This window comes from Camelina sativa, chromosome 9, assembly GCF_030686135.1.
Source record: "Camelina sativa cultivar CO46 ecotype springtype chromosome 9, ASM3068613v1".
Classification (NCBI taxonomy): domain Eukaryota; kingdom Viridiplantae; phylum Streptophyta; class Magnoliopsida; order Brassicales; family Brassicaceae; genus Camelina; species Camelina sativa.
In genome coordinates this window covers 27748460-27772474 of record NC_141888.1, presented here as the reverse complement: position 1 = coordinate 27772474, position 24015 = coordinate 27748460, and the positions used below count along the sequence as shown (strand labels likewise).

At 42.0% G+C, this 24015-nt stretch overlaps 3 protein-coding genes across 3 annotated transcripts; 1 reads left to right on the top strand and 2 right to left on the bottom strand.

Moving 5' to 3' along the window:
• The first annotated feature begins 10171 nt into the window (after positions 1–10171).
• LOC147938875 (uncharacterized) lies at positions 10172–10604 on the top strand. The gene is made up of 2 exons (XM_087465792.1): positions 10172–10429; positions 10524–10604. The coding sequence occupies exons 1-2, from the start codon at positions 10172–10174 to the stop codon at positions 10602–10604; spliced, it is 339 nt and encodes a 112-aa protein (XP_087321918.1).
• Positions 10605–14149: 3545 nt separating this feature from the next.
• LOC147938874 (uncharacterized) lies at positions 14150–15860 on the bottom strand. Its single transcript, XM_087465790.1, has 3 exons — positions 15630–15860; positions 15010–15546; positions 14150–14572 (listed from the first exon to the last, which is right to left on the bottom strand). Exons 1-3 carry the CDS (start codon positions 15858–15860, stop codon positions 14150–14152), a joined length of 1191 nt encoding a protein of 396 aa, XP_087321916.1.
• Positions 15861–17969: 2109 nt separating this feature from the next.
• On the bottom strand, positions 17970–20755 carry LOC147938873 (uncharacterized). The gene is made up of 4 exons (XM_087465789.1): positions 20535–20755; positions 20126–20240; positions 19745–20018; positions 17970–19579 (listed from the first exon to the last, which is right to left on the bottom strand). Exons 1-4 carry the CDS (start codon positions 20753–20755, stop codon positions 17970–17972), a joined length of 2220 nt encoding a protein of 739 aa, XP_087321915.1.
• Positions 20756–24015: the final 3260 nt, after the last annotated feature.

Below are 24015 nucleotides of genomic sequence, written 5' to 3'. Positions count from 1 at the left end.
ACTTCTCAAGTGTGACATCCTCTCAAACACAAAGAAAGCTCAAAAATTATCTAAGTATTTGCTCTTCTAAATCGAGAGAGCGAGAGAGAGAGAGAGACGGAGTTGAGAGGCGAGATGCTGATCGAAGACAAGGCGAGACGATGATCGAAGACGAGGCCAGACGCGGTTTGAGACAAAGGAAGACGATGTTCAGAGACAAAGCAGGCGCGAAGAGAGGTTGTCTGATCCGTGGTGCCGTGAATCTCAAGACATCGATCCGCCGAAATCATTGTGAGTTCTGTGGTAGTTTTGTGTGGGGTACCGCATGGATCCTACGGACCGTGTGCGTACCTATTGCTTGCTGCATTTAGTCTAGGTTCATGTTAGAACTAGGTAGATGTTGCATGCTTAATATGGTAGGATTTATGCTAGAATTCATGCTAAAACACATAGAATTATGCTAGGAATCACCATGCATGTGAGAATTGAGTAGAATTGAACCGCATATTTTCATGATGAATTTTAAGCTATTTTAGCAATATTGGCTTGCTTAAAATTTGGACTATGGAATTGCATGTAGAAAGAACTGATAGATTTTTTAACCGCAATAAATTCTTGCTTAAAAATTGGTAGATCGGTTGCATGCATGTAGAACAATCTAGGATTGCTTGAATTTCTATTCTTGTTGCTGTTGCTTGTTGTGTGTTTCTTGCTTGATTTTTGTTGATTGCCTTGCTTGATTTAAGAGTAGAGAGTCTAAGTTTCGAGTCCAAGTTGAGTCTTGCTTGAACTAACCCTCTTTGATTGCTTGTTTGTTATTTACTTACGCTATCGTTTCTGTTGCGTTTGCTTTGATTGATTTGCTTTCTTGTTTCCTTGTTTGTTGGGGTAGTTGGGTTGGGGAAAAAGTAGAATGCATATCTAGGTTGGGGTACCCAGGCTCACTGAGTAATATTAGATTACTCATGATAATATTTTGTCTCGTAGGTAGTCTAGGTGGAGTCTAGTGCTGGAGCAAACTTAGGGTACCGGATAGGGCTTGTTTTCATGTGTTTTTGTAAAAACCCTATATTTTCAAAGACGTATTCTATGAATTATCCGACTATTTGCGTGTATTGCTTGATAAACTATTTTCAATGTAATAATTATTAAGTAATATAATCGGTGTTCAAGGAAACATGGCAAGTTGCATTTGATACATTGGCCTTGTCTGGGCCAACACAACGCGCCAGGGCCGCGAGGGTTGCAAAGCCTAAGCGAACCTCGGCCGCGGGCGGAGTCGCGTCCAGGAGGAGTGGTCGGGAAGCTGCAGCTTCCGTCCCTCGACCGGACCACCAGGGTGCGGTTCCCATACGTAGCATTCCGCGGGCCGTCCATGCTCTTGTCCGGGGCTTAGGACCGGTTTGGGGGCGTTACAGTTGGGATCATCACGAGGGACCAGAGTCTCCACAGCGGACTCATCCCTAATACCATTCGTGCTAGAGTCCCCTTCCCCCTCGACCGAAACCTCCGTACCATCAGCAGCTACACCTCCTGACATGGTAGTATCCTCCACATCCTCCATAGCCAAACCTGCAACACCCATAATAATACATGTATCCGGTAATCCAGAATCAGCACCCTTAGTAGTGTCATCTCCAGTAGAAGCAGCCATTGGATCCGCTACAGGCAGCACCGGTACCATATCGCCTGAAGTGGCCATAAGACCATCTGTCCTGGTAGCAGCAACCGGGCCATCAACCGCAACCACTTCCTCGGTCTGCTGTACAGACTCTGCAACTGCAGGCACCAAGACGTCCACCTCACCGTCCTGAAATAAAGCTTTACGGACCACCTCGACTGCTACAGAAAGGTTATCCTTGCCCCGAGAAGTGGATGCCCTTGTGTCCTCCGCCTCTGCTTGCGGGTGGACTGGTTCCTGAGCAGCAGCAGCAGCCCTCGAGAACCTATGGTCATTGTATTGCACATAGGTTTGAAAACGCCGTTGCTTTGCCAAAGGTTCACCTACTACTGACTCCGATTGAGGCTTTGAGCTCCTCCCAAGCTTCCCTTCAAAAGGACGCTTGCCCTCAGCCTGAGAACCTTCCCCATTGGACCTCCCTCGATATCCCCTACGAGAAGGACCAGCCTTTTCATACCCTTGCTTCCGATCGGACTTAACAGCCCCCTTGTAACTCTGGTTGCGTCTGACATCAACCACCTCTGGTAGAGGGAGCACAACTGCCTCCTCAGGAACCACTTGCAACAGTGGACAATGCACCTTATCATGACACAAACTGAAACAATGAGAGCAGTAACCAAACAGAGGCTCATAGCGGAGAGATACAATGGTTTCTTTGCTATTATAGAACTCCACCTCAGTCTGAAAGCATAAGGGTTTAAACCCATCAACCATCACCTGAACTCGCCCCACCCCATCAATATCGACCTCCTGGACACGCCCGATGTCCTCACCAATGCTCCAGAAAGTAGGTTCAGCCCAGAACTGAAAGGGGACCCCCATGACACGAACCCAAAAGATCAAGGACGAAGGATACATGGGATCGATAGTAGGTTTCCATCGAACCATAGACACCATCCAGTGATCGAAGTGGAAAGGAGCCATTTTCAGCACCTCAATTATGTCCGCTTTATCGTCGAAATCAAACTGGAATTTACCCATTCCTAAGTCAGCACCAACAACCTTGCCCTCTAAATGCCAGATGCGAGGAAACATGAACAAAAGCATCTTCATGTCCTGCGATCGTGGGTTCATGCACCTGCCGATCACCGTCTTGGAATAACCCTCAATCAACGCCATATTATCGAAGTAAGGAATCTTGACCTTGCGTATCACAACCGCTGGTACTACACTCTTTGTAGCCGAACTCTGACTAAGAACCATGCTCTGAGACATGATGAAAAGCCAAGAAAAAGACGGGAGAACAAAAAGAAGCAACAACTGAACTCGACAAGAGGCAAAAGAAACCAGAGAGAAGTGTGTGCGATGAATCTGCTCAAACGAGGGAAGAATCCGTTTATACACCTGCACTAGAGAGATCCGCATATCCTCCGTCTCAAACCACACAATCAAATCACAATCAATCAGATCCCGCAGAGGAGGGCAAACCTCGATACCATTAAAGTATAGATCCAAAGAATCGTCCCAAAGCCCAGACCAGAACGGATCCTTACCCCCATTCAACCAATCAATCTGGATCTGTGATACTGCCAAAACTATTTGCTTTCCCTTTTCGTAATAGATGATGAAGAAAGCCTATAAATGAAAATCCTCAAAAAGATCGATAAACGATCGAGGACACCGTGAGATCCCAAGTTTCCAAAGGTTTCTTCAAATGCAAAATCGGATCTGCAATCCAATCATAAGGAGAAACAAGCGGAGATGAAACTCCAAGATCCCCAATATACCATCGTAATAACCATAAAAAACCAAAAGCACAACCGAATGAAACACTCGCATCAGAGATCAAAACCATGGGAACATTATCGCCATCGCTGTCGCTTAGGGTTTTTTCCTCTTAATGTGGATGTAAGAGTTTTTTACTCGGTTTAACTTTTAATACTACTAAATTTACATAATTTTAGAATTACTGTACTTGTTTTTAATATAGATGTCAATTTTGAAATGATGGTTTATTATAGTGTATATAGAGATGGTTTATTTTGAATATGGGATAGCTTGTGTTTCCCTTAGTATTATAGATTTCCTTTGTATCACTTGAATGAAGATATTTTTTCAAATTTGTTTATCTCCGGATCAGTTAAAGTGTATTTATTTTGGTTGAACTGTCTTGAAACCTCTCTCTTCGGTAGCGTTCGCCCTAGCCGTCATTTTCAGATCTACGAAAGAGCCTCCGCTCTCCGGCGCCGGTATAGCTTCGGCTTGCCGGCGTCCGACCTTGTCCTCGTCTTGATGCTCCGTTGTTCTCCCGTCAAATCCAAGTCCGTCTCGTTCCAAGATCTCGTCTAAACCGCACTTGCGGTGTCTTCTCCGGCGTTATTTCCGTCGTGAGTTGTCTCCTCCTCTCGCCTCTGGTGGCCTTTCACCTCCGCTCGCCTATTGGTGTTGTGGGTTCTTCGGATACTTCTCCGGGGTTTGCCCTTCTGCTCTCGCTCTTCAGTCAGTTTCTGGGGCTGAGATCTCCTCGATGAGCCTATGGAGACCCTTCCTCTCCCAACCCGTCGGCTTCCGCCTCCCGTCTAAGCTCTCAACCGCCTCTCTCCTTCTGGGCTACTTCTGTGATTTTCCGGATATGCCTCCTCCCAATTTAAATAAATGTCAATCGAAGTTTTTTTTATGTTAATAATCAAAACTCACAGGTTTTGGAAAACAGAATGGAATCAAATTGTTGTTTTCTTTGTTTGCAAAGGATTCACATATAGAACATCTTCAAAACACAACAGAATGTGTGATTAAATATATGATAGTTTCTATTTCCATATTGATTGCTTTATTTTTTAGTTGGAATAAAATGTAAAATATTTAGGAAACAAAATCTGGAGTAATGTTAATTTTAGAAAATATTTAGGGGTTAATATTGTAAATAAATTTTTAAATAAACAAAAGTAAAAAAGCATAACACAAAATGTACTTAAAAAATGTTAATATAAATTTATCACTGATGCAAATAATTTATAGATGATGGAATTTTTTTTCTTTTTTTTTTTTACATAGGGTCAAAGACCAAGCTTTAGGAATATTGCGGAAATGTATCTATCCTAAGTATATCACTCAAATGTGCCGAACGAGCTAAAATCTCATAACACCCTTTCTATCAAAACAAATTCTCAAAACTCCCTCAATGGTAAAAGGACAATATTACCCTTAATGAAGATTGTTTTAGGTTAAATATAATTAAATAAGTAATTGTTCAACGAAAAACACAGTAGCTTAGTGGTTGTGAGCTCCATGTGCACGCGCGCGCGCCCAGGGTTCGAATCCCACTATGCGCGGTACAACTGGTACAACTAGGGTGCAACTGGTACAACTAGGAGATATATGGTACAACTATGCGAGGTGCAACTGGTACAACTATGGTGCAACTGGTACAACTAGGGGATATATGGTACAACTATGCAAGGTGCAACTAGGAGATATATGGTACAACTATTCTTTAAAAATTGTTAGAGGGGTAGTTTCGTCCTTTCGTTAAAAAAAGGGGTAGTGAGATTAAGTGGGGGTAATGCAGAGATGAATTTCTGGTATAGGGACACTAGAGATGAATTCTCCTTTAAGGGGATTACTATTATCTTAACCTTTTTTTGTTGTACACCGAACTTTTATATTAAATCAAAAAATGTTTCCCTTATACAAACTTAAACATAGCTTCGCAACAGAGTCAGCCAGTGGTGGATCTAGGAATTATTTTTATCGGGGTCAAAACATAACTAAAACTTTTTTTTATATAAATATAAAAACATCTTACAAAACTATTCTAAGAGTTTTAAAATCCGGAAATCTCTTTTTCACAGTTTCATTTGTAATAGATAAAAAATACATCTTTTTCGATAAAAAAAACTAAACAGTCATTCAAAAACTGATCTACAATCTGATTGCGTTGATGAGTTTTCACAATCTTCATCGCTAAAAAGCATCTCTCAACAGTTACAGTAGCAACAGACAAAATCAAAAACAACTTCAACAGTCCAAACACCAAAGAATGTGACATATATATATATATATATTACTAAATATATGTATACTAAATTTTTACTAAACTAATATATGTATTACTAATTTTAAAAAAAATTAATGAGAAGTCAATTGACCCCACACCCTTGTACGTGGATCTGCCCTTGGAGTCAGCTAACACATTTGCTGCTCGTGGGATATAACGACAGGTAAAACTAAGAAAACTATCTGCTCCCAACAGGATATCCGATAATACACCATGAACTTCCAAAAGAATTGATCGAGAGTTGATAGTTCCAACTAATTGTAGACAATCCGATTCAAGATAAAAATGCTTGACTCCCATTCTGATCGCATCCTGAATTGCAGCTCTGCATGCAAGGCTTTCCGCCATTAGAGCTGAAGATACATTCTTACAAATAGCAGAATGTTGAGTGAGAACACCAGACGATAAGAAGGTTCTTGTCCAACCAAGCCCCGCAACTCTTAGCTCTGCCCTCCAAGCGGCATCTGAGGTACTAGCCATACTTACCCCCGGCACTCGAATGGGCTCTGGAGTAGTTCACTTTTGTCTGGGACATGAAGAAACTAGAGAGAGTTTCTGGAATGAAAACCACTCCTTGGCATCCGCAATAGCTTTTGTCATGGTCTCTTGTGCAATAAACAAGCGATCACTGAAGACACTTTGATTTCTTGATTTACAAAGATTCCATCAGACCCACGGTGCCAAAGGACCTGCACTGATCCCAACGGTGGGAGGCAAATTTGGAAATTTGCCAACTTCAGACCATTTCTTACGTTTTCCACCTGAATACAGGGAAGTACCTGCTTAAAAGGCGCAACTCGCCAAACATCTTGTACAAAAAGACATGTGAAAAGTAAATGCACAATAGATTCAGATTCTTTACACCGGGGACAGGCTACATCAGTGTTAACATGTCTTTCCGCGAGATTTTGCTTTGTGGGTAAAGCCCCCAGAAGAGCCTTCAAGAGGAAAAGCTTAATCTTAGGCGCTGTAACAACAGACCAGACCTCAGCAATCCAATCTACTACTCCTAGATGCTGTCCCGGCACCAAGCTTTAGGAATATCGCGGAAATGTCTCTATCCTAAGTATATCACTCAAATGGGATTACTATTATCTTAACCTTGAAACCAATATTAAGTAGTAGATTGTTTGATGTTGTGATTGGATGGTGCTTTAGAGTCGGTAGTTTTAAAAAATGAAGTCACAGCCCAAAAATTTTAAAAGAAATTATATTGGCTGTGAGAAACAAGTCTTTTTCTTACCATTTTTCTTGTTACAAATTGAATAGAAACTGAACTTCATAGTCTTTTTTCTCATGAACTCTTAATAACTCTTAAGTATTATCTATTGGAACAAAAAAAACACTTCCGCTTTATTATCTACAGAAATTGAGTAAAATATATTTTTTTAAATTTTAAATAATATAAGGTCAACATATATATATAGTAACAGCTAAAAAAAGGGGAAAAATTATGGACATATATGCAAAAAAATACTTAAAAGATAAGATTATATGAAAATCATGACATGTGGTGATAAACAAATGGAGAAATTTGAATTACAAAAGAGAAAGAATCTTTTAAGTAATAGTTTTCATTTTTCATTCTTTCCCCTTCCAAGTTTGAATTATGGGAAAAATGTCATTAAAATCCCCAAGTCTACATTTTCGTTGATTTAAATCCCAAACTCTGCTTTTGGAGGAAAAAAACACCAATTATTTGTTGATTTCCAAATAAATCGCAAACTCTTGTTGACCTAGCCTTTTGAGGCACAACATTAAGTGGTCAAACGGAAAAATTAAACGGGGTTAATTATCATGTTTCGTCTCGATTAGGGTTTGTGAATTGAGAGAATTGAGAATCGATTTCTTAATTTGGGGGTTTTAGGGTGTTATAAACAGCGTAAGATGGCAACAGCGCAGCGGCGAGCGCTGAGTTGCGCAACAACCCCGACAACTTTAGGCTATGTAAAGGAATGATGGATACTGATGTTGGTAGCACATCGGCAGCCCATGACAAGCGGGACAAAGGAAAACTGCCAATGGCATTTGATGGTCTCCCTCCACTCCCGAGTTACGACTCCAGTCTTGCGGAAAAACTACTCGATGAAGAAGCCATTCTATGTTGGATGATGGCAACAAAAAAAACTAATGAAAGCAATGGTGATTCGTCTTCTATGAACAAATATGATGGACAACGCAGTGACGCATGCCGCCAACTATTTTTCGACGAAGAAGATTCCGACACTGTATCAACACCAGAGGTACGTCTACAAACGCGTATACACCATATCATAGTAATACACGTACATGATACTAATGTGTGTTTTTGTCTAATACATGACATAGTGTAGATGTCAGCCCGGTTGAAGTGGATTTCCTGGCTCACCTTGGTAGCCAAACAATTAACTTAGGAGATGCTACCGAGCCAGACTTTGAAATTGATGCAAGTGATGGAGTTGTACCAGTAAAGGAGTGTATTTTCTTTGGACCGTCGGCAAACTATATGGCTGAACCATTAAACCATGAACTGGACCTCAGGGTCCCCCTTCAGGCGGCGCTTGAAGATATGTGTCTCAACTTCGCATCATTCAATCGAGATGCACAACCAACCCTAGATGAGCAACGAGAAGAAGGTAATGATATTTAATACATGATATATAGTAAAAACACATGCTATCTTAGTTATAACAGAGTCTCATATTTAACAAATGTAACATGCTAAGAGTATTTGTGTGATATATGAACAGATCGACTAGGGATGGAACTAGCTGTGCATGATGTATTGTACAAAGGGGACGAACTATTCGTTGGGTGGGTTTTCAAAAATAAACAAGATTGCAACGTCAAATTAGCAGTTCACGCACTAAACCGGCGTTTTCATTTTCGAAGGGATCGGTCATGCAAAAAACTTCTCACGCTGAAATGCATTTCACCAACTTGCCCATGGCGTGTCTACATAATCAAACTAGAAGACTATGACAACTACCAAATCAGGAGTGTTACGCTGACACACACGTGCACCATCGAAGAGCGCAGCAATTACCATAGACAAGCAACCACGCGGGTGATCGGTAGCATCATGCAGTCAAAATTTGAGGGAAACACACGCGGTCCCCGGGCAGTCGACCTCCAGTGCCTCTTGCTAGCAGATCACTCTGTAAGGATCTCATATTGGAAGGCGTGGAAATCAAGAGAAGTGGCCATGGAGGGCGCACAAGGATCAGCTGCTAATAGTTACTCCCTCCTGCCGGCTTTCATACATGTTTTACAGCAGGCAAATCCTAGCTTTGTCATTAAACTAAAAACAGAGATCGATGCTGTCGGGCAGTATAGGTTCAATTACATGTTCTTAGCATTTGCTGCATCGCTAGAGGGATTGCGGATCGTTATCGACGGGACACACTTGAAGGGGAAGTATGGTGGCTGCCTGTTAACGGCGAGCTGTCAAGATGCGAACTTTCAAATATTCCCACAAGCATTTGCCATAGTTGATAGCGAGAACGACACTTCTTGGTCATGGTTCTTTCGTGTTTTGATCTCTGCCATACCAGATTCGGAGAAACTGACTTTCGTCTCTGACAGACATTCTTCAATTTACACAGGCTTGCGAAGGGTACGTTTCTTAAGTATTGCTCAACCAATAGCTCTATTATTTTTGATTTTACAATAGAAAATAGTACTAAACATGTTAGCGTACAAGTTACATGACCATCAGCATAATATACGATGGCTGCAATGACATAGAATACAGGAATAATGTATGCAAGTAAATTGTCATGTTACATTACATAGTGCCTTGTTATAATGTTAAAGAACTTATGTAAAAAAGTAAAATGACATGTTACATTAAATAGTGTCTTGTTATTCTGTTACAAAAGCGTATTGGTATTAGTATATTATTAACAACCATGTCGTGCCTTACAACGGCGTACATGTTTTAAACGTAACCTAATCGTATTCACCACGTGTTGATCATACAGGTTTATCTCAGGTCACATCATGGTGCATGTATTGTTCACCTACAATGCAACATCACATCAAGTTTTAAGAAGAAATTTCTGGCGTTTCACGTGTAAAGGGCGGCAAGAGCATACCATATTTTCGACTTCCATACGTACTTCAACGAAGTCATCAAGCTTGATCCAGCATGTGGGGCTTACCTTGAAACCATCGGGTTCAACCACTGGACACGTGCTTACTTTCTTGGCAACAGATACAATGTTGTGACAAGCAACGTAGCTGAATCACTTAACTCGGTTCTCAAGGAGGCACGGGAGCTACCGGTAATCCCACTAGTGGAATTTATTTGGACGACCCTTATGAGCTGGTTTGCAATGCGTCGTGAAGCATCAAAGAAAGAGATGTCAACACTACCACCAAAGATGCGTGAAGTAACTCATCAGAACTTCGAAAAATCTGTAAGCTTCTCGGTCAAGAATGTTGACAAGTTCGATAACCAAGTCTAGTCAAACAGTGGTGGAAATTACCATGTTAACCTAGGGAAAAGGTCCTGCACGTGTAGAGCGTTCGACATGCTACGTTACCCTTGCCCACATGCCATATCTATAGCAGTGACAGAAGGCATAACACTGCAGTCCATCATGGCGCCGGAGTACTCGGTAGACAATTGGAGGCAATCCTACAAGTCGTCCATCAAGCATGTTCCAGATGTTTCCAACGCGTATACACTACCAGCCTCGATTGCATCTCTAGATTTGCAGCCCCCATTCATGCGTAGGCTACCAGGAAGACCAAAGAAAAAACGCATAGCATCACGTGGAGAGTTCAAGGTAATGCGATACCGGAATTACACATTTGTTTTTTTTTGGCGTAGGCCGCGTTTAGTACATTCAAATAGAGCTAAGTATTAATTATCATTTTCAGGGGAGGCGGAGGAACGAGACTAGGTGTTCATGGTGTAATGGTGTGGGGCATATTCGTTCTACATGCACTGTGCCTATATGAAGGTAAAAAAAAAAACATGTTTCTTATACATCATGCATGAGAACCACCTCAACATTACTAATAATCACTTCGCATTAGGTTGCAATGAAGTGGGGGTTCTCGTGTCTTAGCAATGGGTTCTACTCAGTAGGGGAAGTCCATCAACGTATGGAAGAATTAAGTGGAGGGTTCTTACTATCTTGTACATATACGCATGGAGGTACTGTACTTTATGGTTGCAAATGGGGGTACAGGAGTCTGAATGTGTTGAAGAACCTACCACAAGCAGCCAGTGGCGCGTTTCTTATCTTCAGTTTTTTGTTGTTTCAGTATGTATAATATTGCACCTATCTCCCTTATTTTATGTATAACCCATGCTATTTAATGAAAACACGAGTGTTTAATATATATATCTGAAAACGATCACTATTACTGCCTTAAATAGGATGCTAGATGAGGTTCATCCAAAAACCTATGCTTGGAGTTATTCACTTATCTTCTTTGAAATTTGGTGAGTATTTATTGAAGAAGTGCCACTGACCAACTTCCTACCCACTTTTAACATAAATGAAGGGGTTTGCATTAAACTACTATAAATTCATATTTGAGGAGACACTACCACAACCACAAAAATGGGAGAAAACGTGTGGGGAGGGATAATGCGGCAGTTTTTAGAACATCCTTCACAGATGACTAAACATGGCATGTTCAGGAAGCAGTTCGAGAGAGCGTTGGCAGACGAAATACCGGAGGCAGACTACCTGGAAGGATTACGTTTAGCTTGCTGGGAGAAATATCTGACTTTAGCAAAAAAACACATGTTCAAGGCGGTGAACAGAGTCGATGAGGCTGTTTTCGTCATGGCGATGTTGGCTGCGTGTGGTGAGGAGACAGACGTAGGAGAGTTCTTCACGGAGCAATTGATAGGCATGCCCTGGGCAACTGTTCTGGGAATGGGGGAACAGTATTTGCAACACTGGAAAGAATGAAGGTCAGACAGTGAACCACGTACACCCTAACATGGAACTGTGCTGTACCAGAATGTTCAGAATTCCACAATATCTACGACCGCTGTGAGGAATGCTACATTTTCTGGTGCACCAAAGAGTTTTGCCGCCGTTGCTAACTCTTTATGTTTTATATCCTACGCATGTTTTAAAACGAAAACAGCCTATGAAGCAAAAAAATCAAAACCGTATAAACATGTTGTCTAATATATTATGAGTGAACTACTTTCAATTTTTAAATGAATGCGTATAACTTCTACAATTACCAAGGCAGACTTTGAATTAACAAATGAGTTTTGGAAAATCAAACTTATGTTTACATGAAACTTTTGTTTAAAGCATGTGTTTGCGATACTAACGTTGTGAGAAAATAAAATAACATTGTTTAAAAACAACCCCCATGTTCGCAGTAGTACTGAATTGCTTAACGCATATAGACAGATATAGTTTCATCGGACCGGTAAAAAATCGTGTCTACCATTTTACAGGCCAATCAAAGAAGAAGGAAAAAAGTTGTGGAGGTATAAATCAGGCCGGCCCGTTCGCATGCTTGTAGGCGTCAATGAAAAGTTTTTTCGCAGCCGCAAAAACATCACACACCTTCACTTCCCTGCAGCCATCATTGCCAGCTGCCGCATGCAGTTCAATCAGGTGAGCTGTCATGACACCAGAATGCCGACGCAGACAAGCCTGTGGGATATCCTTATATCGCTGAATAGCCAAAGGTGCGAAATTGACGTTCTTCTTTCCAACCTGAGAGGACGCAAGCCAGAGTAGGTATGGGATCATCTCAGCCAATGGGAGAAGGCATGTTTTTATCTTCGACTCCCGCCAAAAAAGACACAAAGCAGTCAAGAACATACATGTGTCAGTCAGCCATTCTAACACACAGACCAACCCATTGTTGTTTGTCCAAACTATAAGGCATGTATAACCAGTCCACCCCACAGGGACATAGAGCAAGAGTAGCTGCATCAAACGCATACATTCCTTTCTCCGTCGCCTTACAGAATTTTGGGTAATGCTTCATCAACGCGGAGACGAATTCAGAATCACAGAACGCAACATTTTGTTCAACCGTTGCACACCATCCTGACGCCCAATTGTCCCTGATGCTATGCATGAAAGTGTCCATAATCTGCAAGAAAAACAGTAATGGGTTACTAAATATAGAAGCATAGCTATATTGAACAGTAACAACTTTGGCTAGGTAACCTCTGTAGAAATGTCTTCACGCATCTCAACAATATCTACAACAAATTTCACCGGAAATACCCGACCGCCACCAAAGTAAACATCACTAAAACAACAAGGAACATGAGTTCAGTTCGAACACATTAGACATATGTTATTGTAGCCAAATATTACTAACTTGGTTGTAGATGTGATGGCATACAATCTTCTCTAATTGCAACAAGTCATAGTCGGAGATTTGACTGGGCACAATTGCGGTTGACACTGAGGCATTCGAAGATTTAGCCTACAAATGAACGCATGCAATATTAGCTGTACATGAATAAAAGCCATGGGATATGAAATAAAAAATACTTAACCCTAAACCATGAACCCGTCCAATTTAAAAAAAAAAAAAAAACCAACACATGTAACATACCAGTGAGGGGATAGCAACAACATTTCATACATGTGGGTTGCCATGTTGTGAAACTTTGGTTGGAGGCAAAGGGTCAATCTCGGATGCCTTGGTAGATGCTAATACATGGTCCGTTTCGTCTGCATCAGGAACTCCGTCTATATCAGCAACCACATGTCAAGTTTCTTCTGTAGAACCCTATGAGTAAAGTAAACATGCGTGCATTGAGTTTGCTAACTAGAAACAAATGAAGTGTTACACGGTGGCAGTACAAGCATTTTCCAACAGATAAGCGTAAGAAATATTGACGTTTATCAACAAAAACACATGAGATGAAATGAAACCAAATGCCGTAAGATGTTAAAACATGTTTTAAAAAAAATCGAAGCTAAACCACTACAAAGAATATACTCTAAATGGGCATGGGATAAACAGATATATATTTGTGGCAGACATGGTTACCTCAGAGATAACATGGCAATATGGTTTCACAACTTCTGCGCTAATTCTGTCTTGTCCAAATATATCATATGTTGTCCTCTTCTTCTACAATGCAAAGAAAATATTAAAAACGGAAACGGTTAGATAGTACCCAGAACCAACTAAGTATCTTGGGCATACCAAACAACTATGCGACGCTTTTGCTTGGAGATCCATTGCCGTTTCGGCTAGGGACTCTTTTGGATGGATATAAAGTAAGATGCAAAGTAAGGAGATTTATGTATTAAACATACTAACGCAGGTAGACGTCTTTGAAAAACAAATGTTCAAAGTGGACATACCAAAGGTGGTCCCTGAATGTTTACGTGATGATTAGAACTGCTACAATTCCCAACGTTTCCTGTGAGAGGCCGACCGTTTTCCACATTGGAAGAGACTGTTGGCACAGTTCCGACCGGGGAAGAAGAAGTTTGAGGCACTCAAACTGGATCAGAAGCCGAGGCTCCCTTGTCTGATTTGTCTACTTTCTAGCCAAAAGACCCGGATGTCATTTTCTGGATGGCCTGTGTTATCATATCCGATATCCTAACCTCTGAGTCTGCTATGGCTTTCATGACACGTTTCTCAGACCGTTTAACCTTCGTTTCCACATATTCTTTCAGCCCCTCCGATAGGTGATCATTTGCCTTCCGCTTCCCATTTGAGCCTGGTCTCTGCTCAGATGGTATGCCTGGTTCTACACCTTTGCAAACTGTTGTGTCTATGCTACAAAGGTTGCTATTTTCATTCTTATCAACCCCGATGTCATCACTGTTCTTACCACCCGCAAACATTGTATCCATAAAGTTGCAGTTGTCGTTGATCATCTCCAATAGTCTATCAACCCCTTCGTCTGGCTTGTCGTCAATGGCATCACCTAATTTGGGTCCAAGCAGAGAGTTAACTGTACACTACACGGACAAAAAGAAACATGTCAGATGGCAATCATAGAAAATATTAAGCACCAATCATCTATCATTGCAAATCGCCATCGTTACTATGGGTACTATGTCTAACAGCATAAAACTGTTAGCGAAATAGCGCAGATGCACGTTTACCCTGTGTTTTTATCGGAAATCACATATCTTTTTAATATAACACATGGATTTATCGAACATTCAAGCAAAGATGAGTGCAAAAACATACGACATGACTTACAACATAGTGTGCACGCGGACATCATGCAACAAAATTAAAAACAATCACACATTCTTCTGACAACATGTTATTTACTGAAATAAAGTGGGATTCTACAAAAGAACGTAAACGGATTATTCAATTGACGGAAGGACTTCGTGTGATTTAATAGTTAAAGGTATACTAAATGGTTTGGAAATCGAGATCTTACCGCTGCTTTACCATCGACTTTCCAAACAACATCCAGCTTCAATGTCCAGAGGCGCTCAATCACTTGTGTTTCTTCCATATCAGAATCACCATCATCGTTAGGGCCCAAAAACTGCACCTTGATCTGTGGAACGGCTTGAAGAAGTACCAGTTGCAGCGCTAAAGGAAATCCTTGTACGATTGTTGATTTCTTCTTTAATTTACGTGGCCCCCTCGCCTTTATAGAACGCATCGTTAGTTTGAAAGCCTCTGTCCCCCAAGGATAATTCAGAAACTCTTCCAAATTCTCAGACAGGTCAACGTGTACTGGCGAGATTTTGCTTTTCGCAGAAGTAGGGCAAAGGACCCCATCGAGCAGAGCAAGTACGGCGTAACGGATCGGATTATCCCTCTCAGGGACGAGGTGCCTCTTTAATCTGCTGACTAGCCAGTCGGCAGATACATCGGCCCGGTCAAAGTATTTATACCAATATTTACCGGCGACTACTTTCAGTTTGCCCTTCTTCTCTTTTCCGTAGGAAGCTTCTCGCATCTTAAACTGGTGACAGCTGTAAATTCCACAATTGAGAACCGAATCGGGAACCCACCATAAATAACCCATATTTCGTAGTCTTTCTTCACCAGGAGTTGTCTCGTCAATAGAAAATGAATGAGTTTTCCAGAATAAGCCGCGCTCTCCGGTACCTCAAAAATTTTCCCAAACTGAGAGGATTTTATGATCTCGAGTTCAGATGGGACCAAGATTGAGGCGAGATCGTCTATGATAGAGAGCTCGCTGTACGAGTGTACCCTCTCACCGATGGGTTCGGATCCTTTAGCAAACATTCGTTCTGGCAAGCCCAGATTCGCCATCTAAATAGAGAAAATAACAACAGAAAATCAGTTGATCACGAAATAGAGACGAATCAAATGGAATCACCAGTTAATATGAAAACGAACCTCTCTATAATCGGCGACTGCTGTGAGTAAGGATGTCGGGAACGGCCGCCCAAAAAGCTGAGCCAAGTAAAACACAGTGGTTTTTTAGGGTTGGAGAGAACCGGCAGTTGTAAATATTTAGTTTCTTTATTTTTTGATGTTGTGAAACCCTAAAAACCACTGTGTGACTTTTGGGTTGCGAGTGAAATGTACAATCCTTTATGGGGAAACTATTAGAATACTAAATGACAAATGTGTGAGAGTAGATAACTTTCAAAATTCAAACTAGGTAATCATTTTGTGGCAGACAAATGGGTCCCTTGTGTTTGGTGGACACGGGAGGAGACAACGTAATTTTATGTTGCATAGGAAACATATAGACATGGCTCATAGTCATTTTATGAATTATTCTAAAAAGTATAGACATGGCTCATAGTCATTTTATGAAGATCGCCTTAAAGGTTCACAAGGTTTGGGAGGCAATTGAACCTGAAACAGCAGCAGCCGACAATGAAAAGAATAACATGGCTATGGCTCTACTGTTTCAGTCCATACCCGAGGCTCTAGTTCTGCAAATTGGTGATCTGGATACGGTGAGAAAGATTTGGGGCGCCATTAAATCGAGACATGTTGGGGAAGAACATGTTAAAGAAGCACGTCTACAAACACTTATGGCCAATTTCGAGAGACTTAAGATGCAAGATACAGAGAAAATTGATGAGTTTGCAGGAAAGATGTCCGAGATAGCCCCAAAGTCCGCTTCTCTTGGTGTAGTGATTGAAGAAGCCAAGATGGTTAAGAAATTTCTTAACTGTCTTCCTCCCAAGAAGTTCATCCACATAGTGGCATCTTTAGAACATGTGTTGGACCTTAATACCACTATGTTTGGAGACATCATCGGACGTCTCAAGGCCTACGAAGAGAGAATCAGTGAAGTCGGTGATGTGCAAGAGGGTCAATCTAAACTCATGTATGCAAAAATGGAGACACATAACTACAGTCGCGAGTATAAAAGCGATTTTTGGAACAGAGGACGAGGAGGTCGCTTCTACAGAGGGAGAGGGAGAGGACGAAGTAGTGGAGAAGCATTACAAGCTTAAGGAGGAGAATGTTGGAGTAAGCTTGACGCATAAGCAAGCCTAAAGAGATTAGAATTGGAAGTTTAGAAAGTTGTGAGAAATAAGAAAATTGTCTTCCTAGAGAGATTAGGAAAGTGAGGTTATGAAGTTCGTTATAAATAGAGATGTCGGGTTATGACTTCCTATCATTCAAGATGTGAGAGTTTGTGAGCTTTAGGTTTTTGAGGTATTTTTCCTAAAATAATAAAGAGAGTTCTTTTGAGGTTGTGTTAATTCTCTTTCTTGAATCCTAGAAGTTACGTCTTCCTACTTGTATTTTGGATGTCGTCTCACTATTACGTATTTACGATTTGGGTTAGCGGCGTTCAGTTTTGTATTAGGGATTAAATTTCACAGATTTAAATTTACACGGTTTTTTTTTTTTTGTCAACCATTGGGTCACAACTGGCCGGTCCATTAGCCAAATTCCTACATTCATAGGAACCGGGACTCGATCCCGGGTGTGATGGTGCCTTCTACAAATAGATTACCCCCTGCCACTGCACTAAAGTCACTTCACATTTACACGTTTTTTTATAGATGTCAACTTTGAAAATTATGGCGTATTTATTTGGGTTGAACCATCATGAAAAAAAAAAAAAAACTCTTATCCATTATATATATCCATTCCTAAAATAACAATCTATTTAATTTTGGTAGATAAAACATCTTCATCGCCTATCCAAATATTTGGATATGTATAAGATATACAAATTGTGTAGGTAAGTTATAATCTATTCAAAAAAGCTGTAGCAATTTTAGCAAAGACTTAATGTTTTCTTGTATATATAATAACCTTAATGACCAAATTCTGCAGGATAATTGATATTTGTGATTCCTACTTGCATTTCTGATGTATCACTATTACTTATTTACGATTAGGATATAGGGTTAGGTTTTATATTTCTTATTTACAGTTTAACTTTTAACAGTATACAGGATAGACCCAAACAAGCCAATGCGAAGGAACATTGTTTACATAGGTAACTAGGTGCGGAACTGTGCGAACACGTCGCGCTAAACTATCCGCTTTACCATTCTGAGAGCGAGGGACATAGACTAGGGCAAAGGAAACAAACTCCTCTCTATCCGCCTGGATGTCCTCCAAGTAAGGTGTAAAGGCTGGCCACTCGAAAGGCGAAGACACCATCTTCACTAAATCAGAACAGTCGGTGAGGAAGACGACAGATTGATTATCCGCCCCAATCATACAACACATAGCCCAGATAAGGGCTTCAAACTGGGTGTAAAGAGGAGAAAGACTGCGGCGAAGGTTGGCAGCACCCATAGTGGGATTGTCACCCCAAAGCGACGTGCAAAACCATCCTCTTCCCGCAAAAAGATCTACTATTTTCGAGGAACCATCAATATAACAAGTATAACTTGAGAAAGACCTAGGAACCCCAAAACTCCCCCTCACACAGGGGACAGCCGTACTGGTAGTATCCGGTGCTAAGACCACATCGTCTGTCTGAGCCAGAACCCATGCTTTTGCCTCATCCTCCGCTAACCACAAGATGGCTAGGGGGTTGGAATCCATATTACTAAAAAGTTTATCATTCCAGGCCTTCCAGATATACCACAAAATCCAAGGAAAGATTTCCTGATTTTGAATATTTGGGAACCGCCAAAAAAGAAAATCCATATTTGTGAAGATTGATTCCAAGGGAAAAACACCTGGGGCCGTCGGAAACTGCGACAAGGCCCAAACCTGGCAAGCTGGCGGACATTCAAAGAGGGTATAATTAATCGTCTCGTCCCCAATTCCACAGAGCCCACATGTAGCATCACAACTCAGACCATATTTCCGTAGATTAGTTGTAACCGCCACACAACCCGAAAGCACTTGCCACATAAAATTCCAAATTTTTGGTGGACATCGAATTTTCCACACAAAGGCATGAAGGGGCACAACAGTCGGTCCAAAAACCTCTGGCCCGGCAGGAGCCATCGAACTGGAACGAAGAATGTGGTACCCTGATTTAACCGAGTATTTATTAGACTTGGTAAAATGCCATCCCAATAGATCCAGTTTATCCGGTTGTCGCAATGGTAAGGCATAAATTATAGCCACATTTTCCGGTACAAACGTAGCCGTAAGCTGGGCCATATCCCAGGAATTGGAACTGATGTCAATAAGATTTGTAACGCGGAGTAGAGGATCAAAAGGTAACCCTGTACTCAGTGCTGGTCTCGGAGATTGAGCAGGGATCCATGGGTCAGACCATACAAAGATGGACACACCAGATCCTACCCGTTTAATAAGTCCTTTATTAACCAGAGAGCGAGCATAAACTATACTTCGCCACCCATAAGACGGCGAGTAAGATTTAATTGGATCTAAAGGATCAGAATGTCGATAGTAACGTCCTTTAAATACCCGTGCAAAAAGTGAATCCAGTACTGTGATCAAGCGCCAAAGCTGCTTCGCCAACAGAGCGGTGTTAAAATCATCTAGGCAGCAAAAACCCAGACCCCCTACATCTTTACCATTACATAGTTTATCCCACGCCACCAAATGTAAGTCTCTGGATTCTGCAGAGGAGCTCCACCAAAAATTAGAAATCGCACTTATCAACTTCCGCGTGACCTTCTTAGGCAGTCAAAAGCACGACATGACAAAAGTAGGAACCGCCGTAGCAACAGATTTAATTTTTATCTCTTTGCCTCCTTTCGATAACAATCTAGCCGGCCACCCACTTGCTCTGGCTTGCAATTTGTCTTGAACAAACGAAAAAATTTTCGTCTTTGCCCCGCCCAGGCTTTCCGGGATCCCTAAATAGGATCCCATTCCACCCAAATTTGTGATCCCCAACACCCCTTTAAACTCCTCACGCAAAGCATTATCCACCGTATGACCAAACTGGACCGAAGATTTCTGGAAATTGATTTGTTGGCCAGAAACCCGCTCACACTTCTTAAGGATACCTAAAACCACCTCGCATTGCTCCCGCGTGGCCCGACAGAAAAAAAACTATCATCCGCAAACAAAAGATGGGAAATGGTTGGACTAGCAGTCGAAACCTTCATACCGGTAAGAAGTTTCAGCTGTTTGGCTTTCCAAAAATGTGCAGTAAGCACCTCCATACAAAGAATGAAAAGATATGGCGAAAAGGGGTCCCCTTGACGTAGCCTCCTATGAGGAATAATGGAACCATATGCCTGACCATTAATAAGGACCCTTGTATTGAACCGACTTGATACAAAACATAATCCAGGATATCCACTTTTCACAAAAACCAAACCGGCGAAGCAAATACTCAACAAAAGACTACTCCACCCGGTCGTAGGCCTTACGCATATCCGTTTTAATGGCCATGAACTTACCCTTACAATAAGGATTAGTCCGCAAACCATGAAACATTTCTTGAGCAATCAAGATGTTATCCAAAATTAACCGACCCTCCACAAACGCTGACCGCGTCTTTAAGACTAGAGATGGTAAATTAGTGCGGAGTCGCTGACATAGAACCTTAGAAATAATTTATACCCGACATTACACAGCCTAATAGGCCGTAACTCCGTCATCCTCGTTGGCTTGTCCACCTTTGGAATGAGACATATGTTTGTCACATTTAACCGTTTATCAAAATCCCCATTATGCAAGAAGGAATTGACAACCAGTACCAAATCTGCTTTAATCGTGGCCCATGCTTTTTGGTAGAAAAGGGCAGTCATACCATCCGGGCCTGGAGCCTTACCCAGATGCATTATGAAAAGTGCGTGTCTGATCTCTTGCTCGGGGAAATAGATGGTTGGATCTCATCCAACATCTCCACAAAATCCGATGGGTCCGAGTAAGTAAATAAATCCTGAAAGTAGGAGACTGCAATATTCTGAATATCACTCTCCTCCATCATCCAATTACCGTGCTGGTCATGGAGTCCAACAATGCGATTCCGGACCCGTTGTTGCTTCGTCTAAGCATGAAAATAACTGGTATTACGGTCACCAAACCGCATCCACCGACTCCTGCTCTTTTGATACCAATATACCTCCTCGTCCTGATACGCTTCCCATAACCGCCAAGTAAGCTCCGCAAGCTCAGCAACCAAAGTAGCATCATTTTCCTGGGCAACCGCTTGTTTGGACTTTAAGTCCTCAATTGTCTCCCGCCTGTGAGGCACTTGCTCCTTCCGCCACCGAGATATGGCTCGGCGACATTTTGAAATTTTATCCACCAGGGTGGGAGTGGATGCTTTCCCTTGCGTAGACTCCCAACCCGCGGCAACCACACCTAAGAAACCCTCCTTGTCCAGCGTCTGTTAAAACGAAAACCACTCCGACCCCGCCGAGTGTTATCCTCAATAACAGCCCACAAGGGTTTATGATCCGACGCAATCATTGGTAGATACTCCGTAAACGAATCCTTGAACAAGTTATGCCATCCCTCATTTGCCAAAGCCCGGTCTAAACGACAGCGGATTGGTTTCTTGTCCCTCCACCCTCTCTAGGAAATACTATCCCCAAGAGCAGGGAACTCAAATAATCCGTAGTGTCGGATCATTGTGTTGAAAGGCACAAAAGAAGAGGCATGGCGCAAGGCACCACCCCGCTTCTCATGATTACCTTTTAACTCATTGAAATCCCTAATTAAAAACCAAGGAGAATCTCGACTTAACCCAATCCTTGTTAACCGTTCCCAAACCAAATACCGTTTCTTTGGAACCGAATCACCATAGATAAAAGAAATATAAATTAATTGTCTCTTAAATACAATTTCCACATCAATAATACTGTTGGACTCATAAAAAATGGAAACATTATTATTATTATTATTATTATTATTATTATTATAAAATAGTGCAAGACCACCACTACAACCAACAGGTTCAACCGCTTTTAAATCTGAAAAACCAAATTAACAAACAAAAGGCTCTAAAACAGAAAAAGATTGTCTAGTTTCATAAAGAAACAGAAAATCTGGCCTATGTTTCCCCCATAAATCCCTAAGATACCCAATAGAGGCTTTGTTACCAAGCCCTTGGAAATTCCAGCTTAAAATCTTCATTTATCAATCTTTGGAAGTGGTGGCTTGGATCCACCTGTTGCACCCGTATCCTCCTCCTTCGGTTTCGGGTTAGTCGGCTCCCCAGCCTGGCCACCGTTCTTTAAAGCAGGCCTCCTTCGGTTTTGGGTTAGTCGGCTCCCCAGCCTGGTGTGCCCCATAGATACAGATTGAGCTTCTTTGAGCCCACACCCTTCAGGCCCATTAATCCTTTGCCCTTGCGTGATTTGTCCAGCAAGCCCGAAGGTGCACCCGCAACCACCGAAGGTAAATCAGTGTCCATGGAAACATCAGTAGGGTTGGTGTAATGACCCTCACCAAGATTAAAAATCCAAATTAAAATTTTGGAGAAAAAGACTCGAAAAGGACTCAGCCAGAAAAAGAATAGAAAAATAATAAGAATTGCTGAAGGGAAGACCGACGAAAAATCAACGAGTCGGGAGATGGCCGGTGATTGGTGGTCAAGAGGCTAAGTCGAAAAGAAAACCGAAGAAGAAGGAGGTTCGAGCCAAAAACCACAAAATGGCCAAAATGCGGTTTGGACACATCAGACGTAACTGGACGGAGACAAACCAGACGGACGAGGATGGCCAAAGACGTTACGGACGCATCGGACGAACATGGCCAAACACAGACCGGACGCACTGAGACACACCGAGGATTACCGAGAAGTACCGAGACGCACCGAGAAGTACCGAGAAGTACCGAGAAGTGCCGAGACGCACCGAGAAGTACTGAGGATTATCGAGAAGTATCGAGGCATATCAAGAAGTACCGAGAAGTACCGAGGATTACCGAGACACACCGAGGATTACCGAGAAGTGCCGAGACGCACCGAGAAGCACTGAGACGCATCGAGGAAAGCTTAGGCGCACCGAGAGTGCTGAGAAACTTGCGGTACTGCCGAGGATTTGCGGTACTACCGAGAGACTACGGACGAGACCGAATAACCATTGGACGTATCGGGCTTGACCGAGAAATGCCGGATGCAGCCGACGATTGATGGACGCAACACCGAGGAGCCGACAGCGTTCCGGATTTTGCGGCGTTTGTTGGCGGCGCAAGGAGGAGAGAATATTTTTTTTCTCTTGAATCAACCAACGAGGTTTCATGCAACCTTAAAAGTATAATCATTGTGTTGTTGAATCATAAGAAAGGAGACATAATCAATTTGTCTTTGGGAATTGGCCAATGGATGATCAAGGAGTGGAAAAGTGGAGGACAAAGGAGATTCATCCCCCACAAATCGCCCAATACCATTACATGCAAGGAGGAGAGGAGTTTCACTTGATCTTGTATAGCTTGCTCACCAAGTCGCCAAAGGAGTGGGGGAGAAGTAAGCAATGTGTTCGACATGCATTGGAGAAGTGCACCGCCCATAAACCTCTATAAAAGGAGAAGTTCACTTCTCAAGTGTGACATCCTCTCAAACACAAAGAAAGCTCAAAAATTATCTAAGTATTTGCTCTTCTAAATCGAGAGAGCGAGAGAGAGAGAGAGACGGAGTTGAGAGGCGAGATGCTGATCGAAGACAAGGCGAGACGATGATCGAAGACGAGGCCAGACGCGGTTTGAGACAAAGGAAGACGATGTTCAGAGACAAAGCAGGCGCGAAGAGAGGTTGTCTGATCCGTGGTGCCGTGAATCTCAAGACATCGATCCGCTGAAATCATTGTGAGTTCTGTGGTAGTTTTGTGTGGGGTACCGCATGGATCCTACGGACCGTGTGCGTACCTATTGCTTGCTGCATTTAGTCTAGGTTCATGTTAGAACTAGGTAGATGTTGCATGCTTAATATGGTAGGATTTATGCTAGAATTCATGCTAAAACACATAGAATTATGCTAGGAATCACCATGCATGTGAGAATTGAGTAGAATTGAACCGCATATTTTCATGATGAATTTTAAGCTATTTTAGCAATATTGGCTTGCTTAAAATTTGGACTATGGAATTGCATGTAG

Coding starts and splice junctions, on each gene's coding strand:
- LOC147938875 (XM_087465792.1), top strand. CDS start 10,172: ATGCTACGTTACCCTTGCCCACATGCCATATCTATAGCAGTGACAGAA. Junction 10,430..10,523: donor CATCACGTGGAGAGTTCAAG/GTAATGCGATAC, acceptor TATCATTTTCAG/GGGAGGCGGAGGAACGAGAC.
- LOC147938874 (XM_087465790.1), bottom strand. CDS start 15,860: ATGGCGAATCTGGGCTTGCCAGAACGAATGTTTGCTAAAGGATCCGAA. Junction 15,547..15,629: donor TATTGACGAGACAACTCCTG/GTGAAGAAAGAC, acceptor AGCTGTCACCAG/TTTAAGATGCGAGAAGCTTC. Junction 14,573..15,009: donor AAGTCGATGGTAAAGCAGCG/GTAAGATCTCGA, acceptor TTGTCCGTGTAG/TGTACAGTTAACTCTCTGCT.
- LOC147938873 (XM_087465789.1), bottom strand. CDS start 20,755: ATGCATCTGGGTAAGGCTCCAGGCCCGGATGGTATGACTGCCCTTTTC. Junction 20,241..20,534: donor ATTAGGCTGTGTAATGTCGG/GTATAAATTATT, acceptor TTTTGTATCAAG/TCGGTTCAATACAAGGGTCC. Junction 19,580..19,744: donor CAAATTGCAAGCCAGAGCAA/GTGGGTGGCCGG, acceptor GCTCCTCTGCAG/AATCCAGAGACTTACATTTG.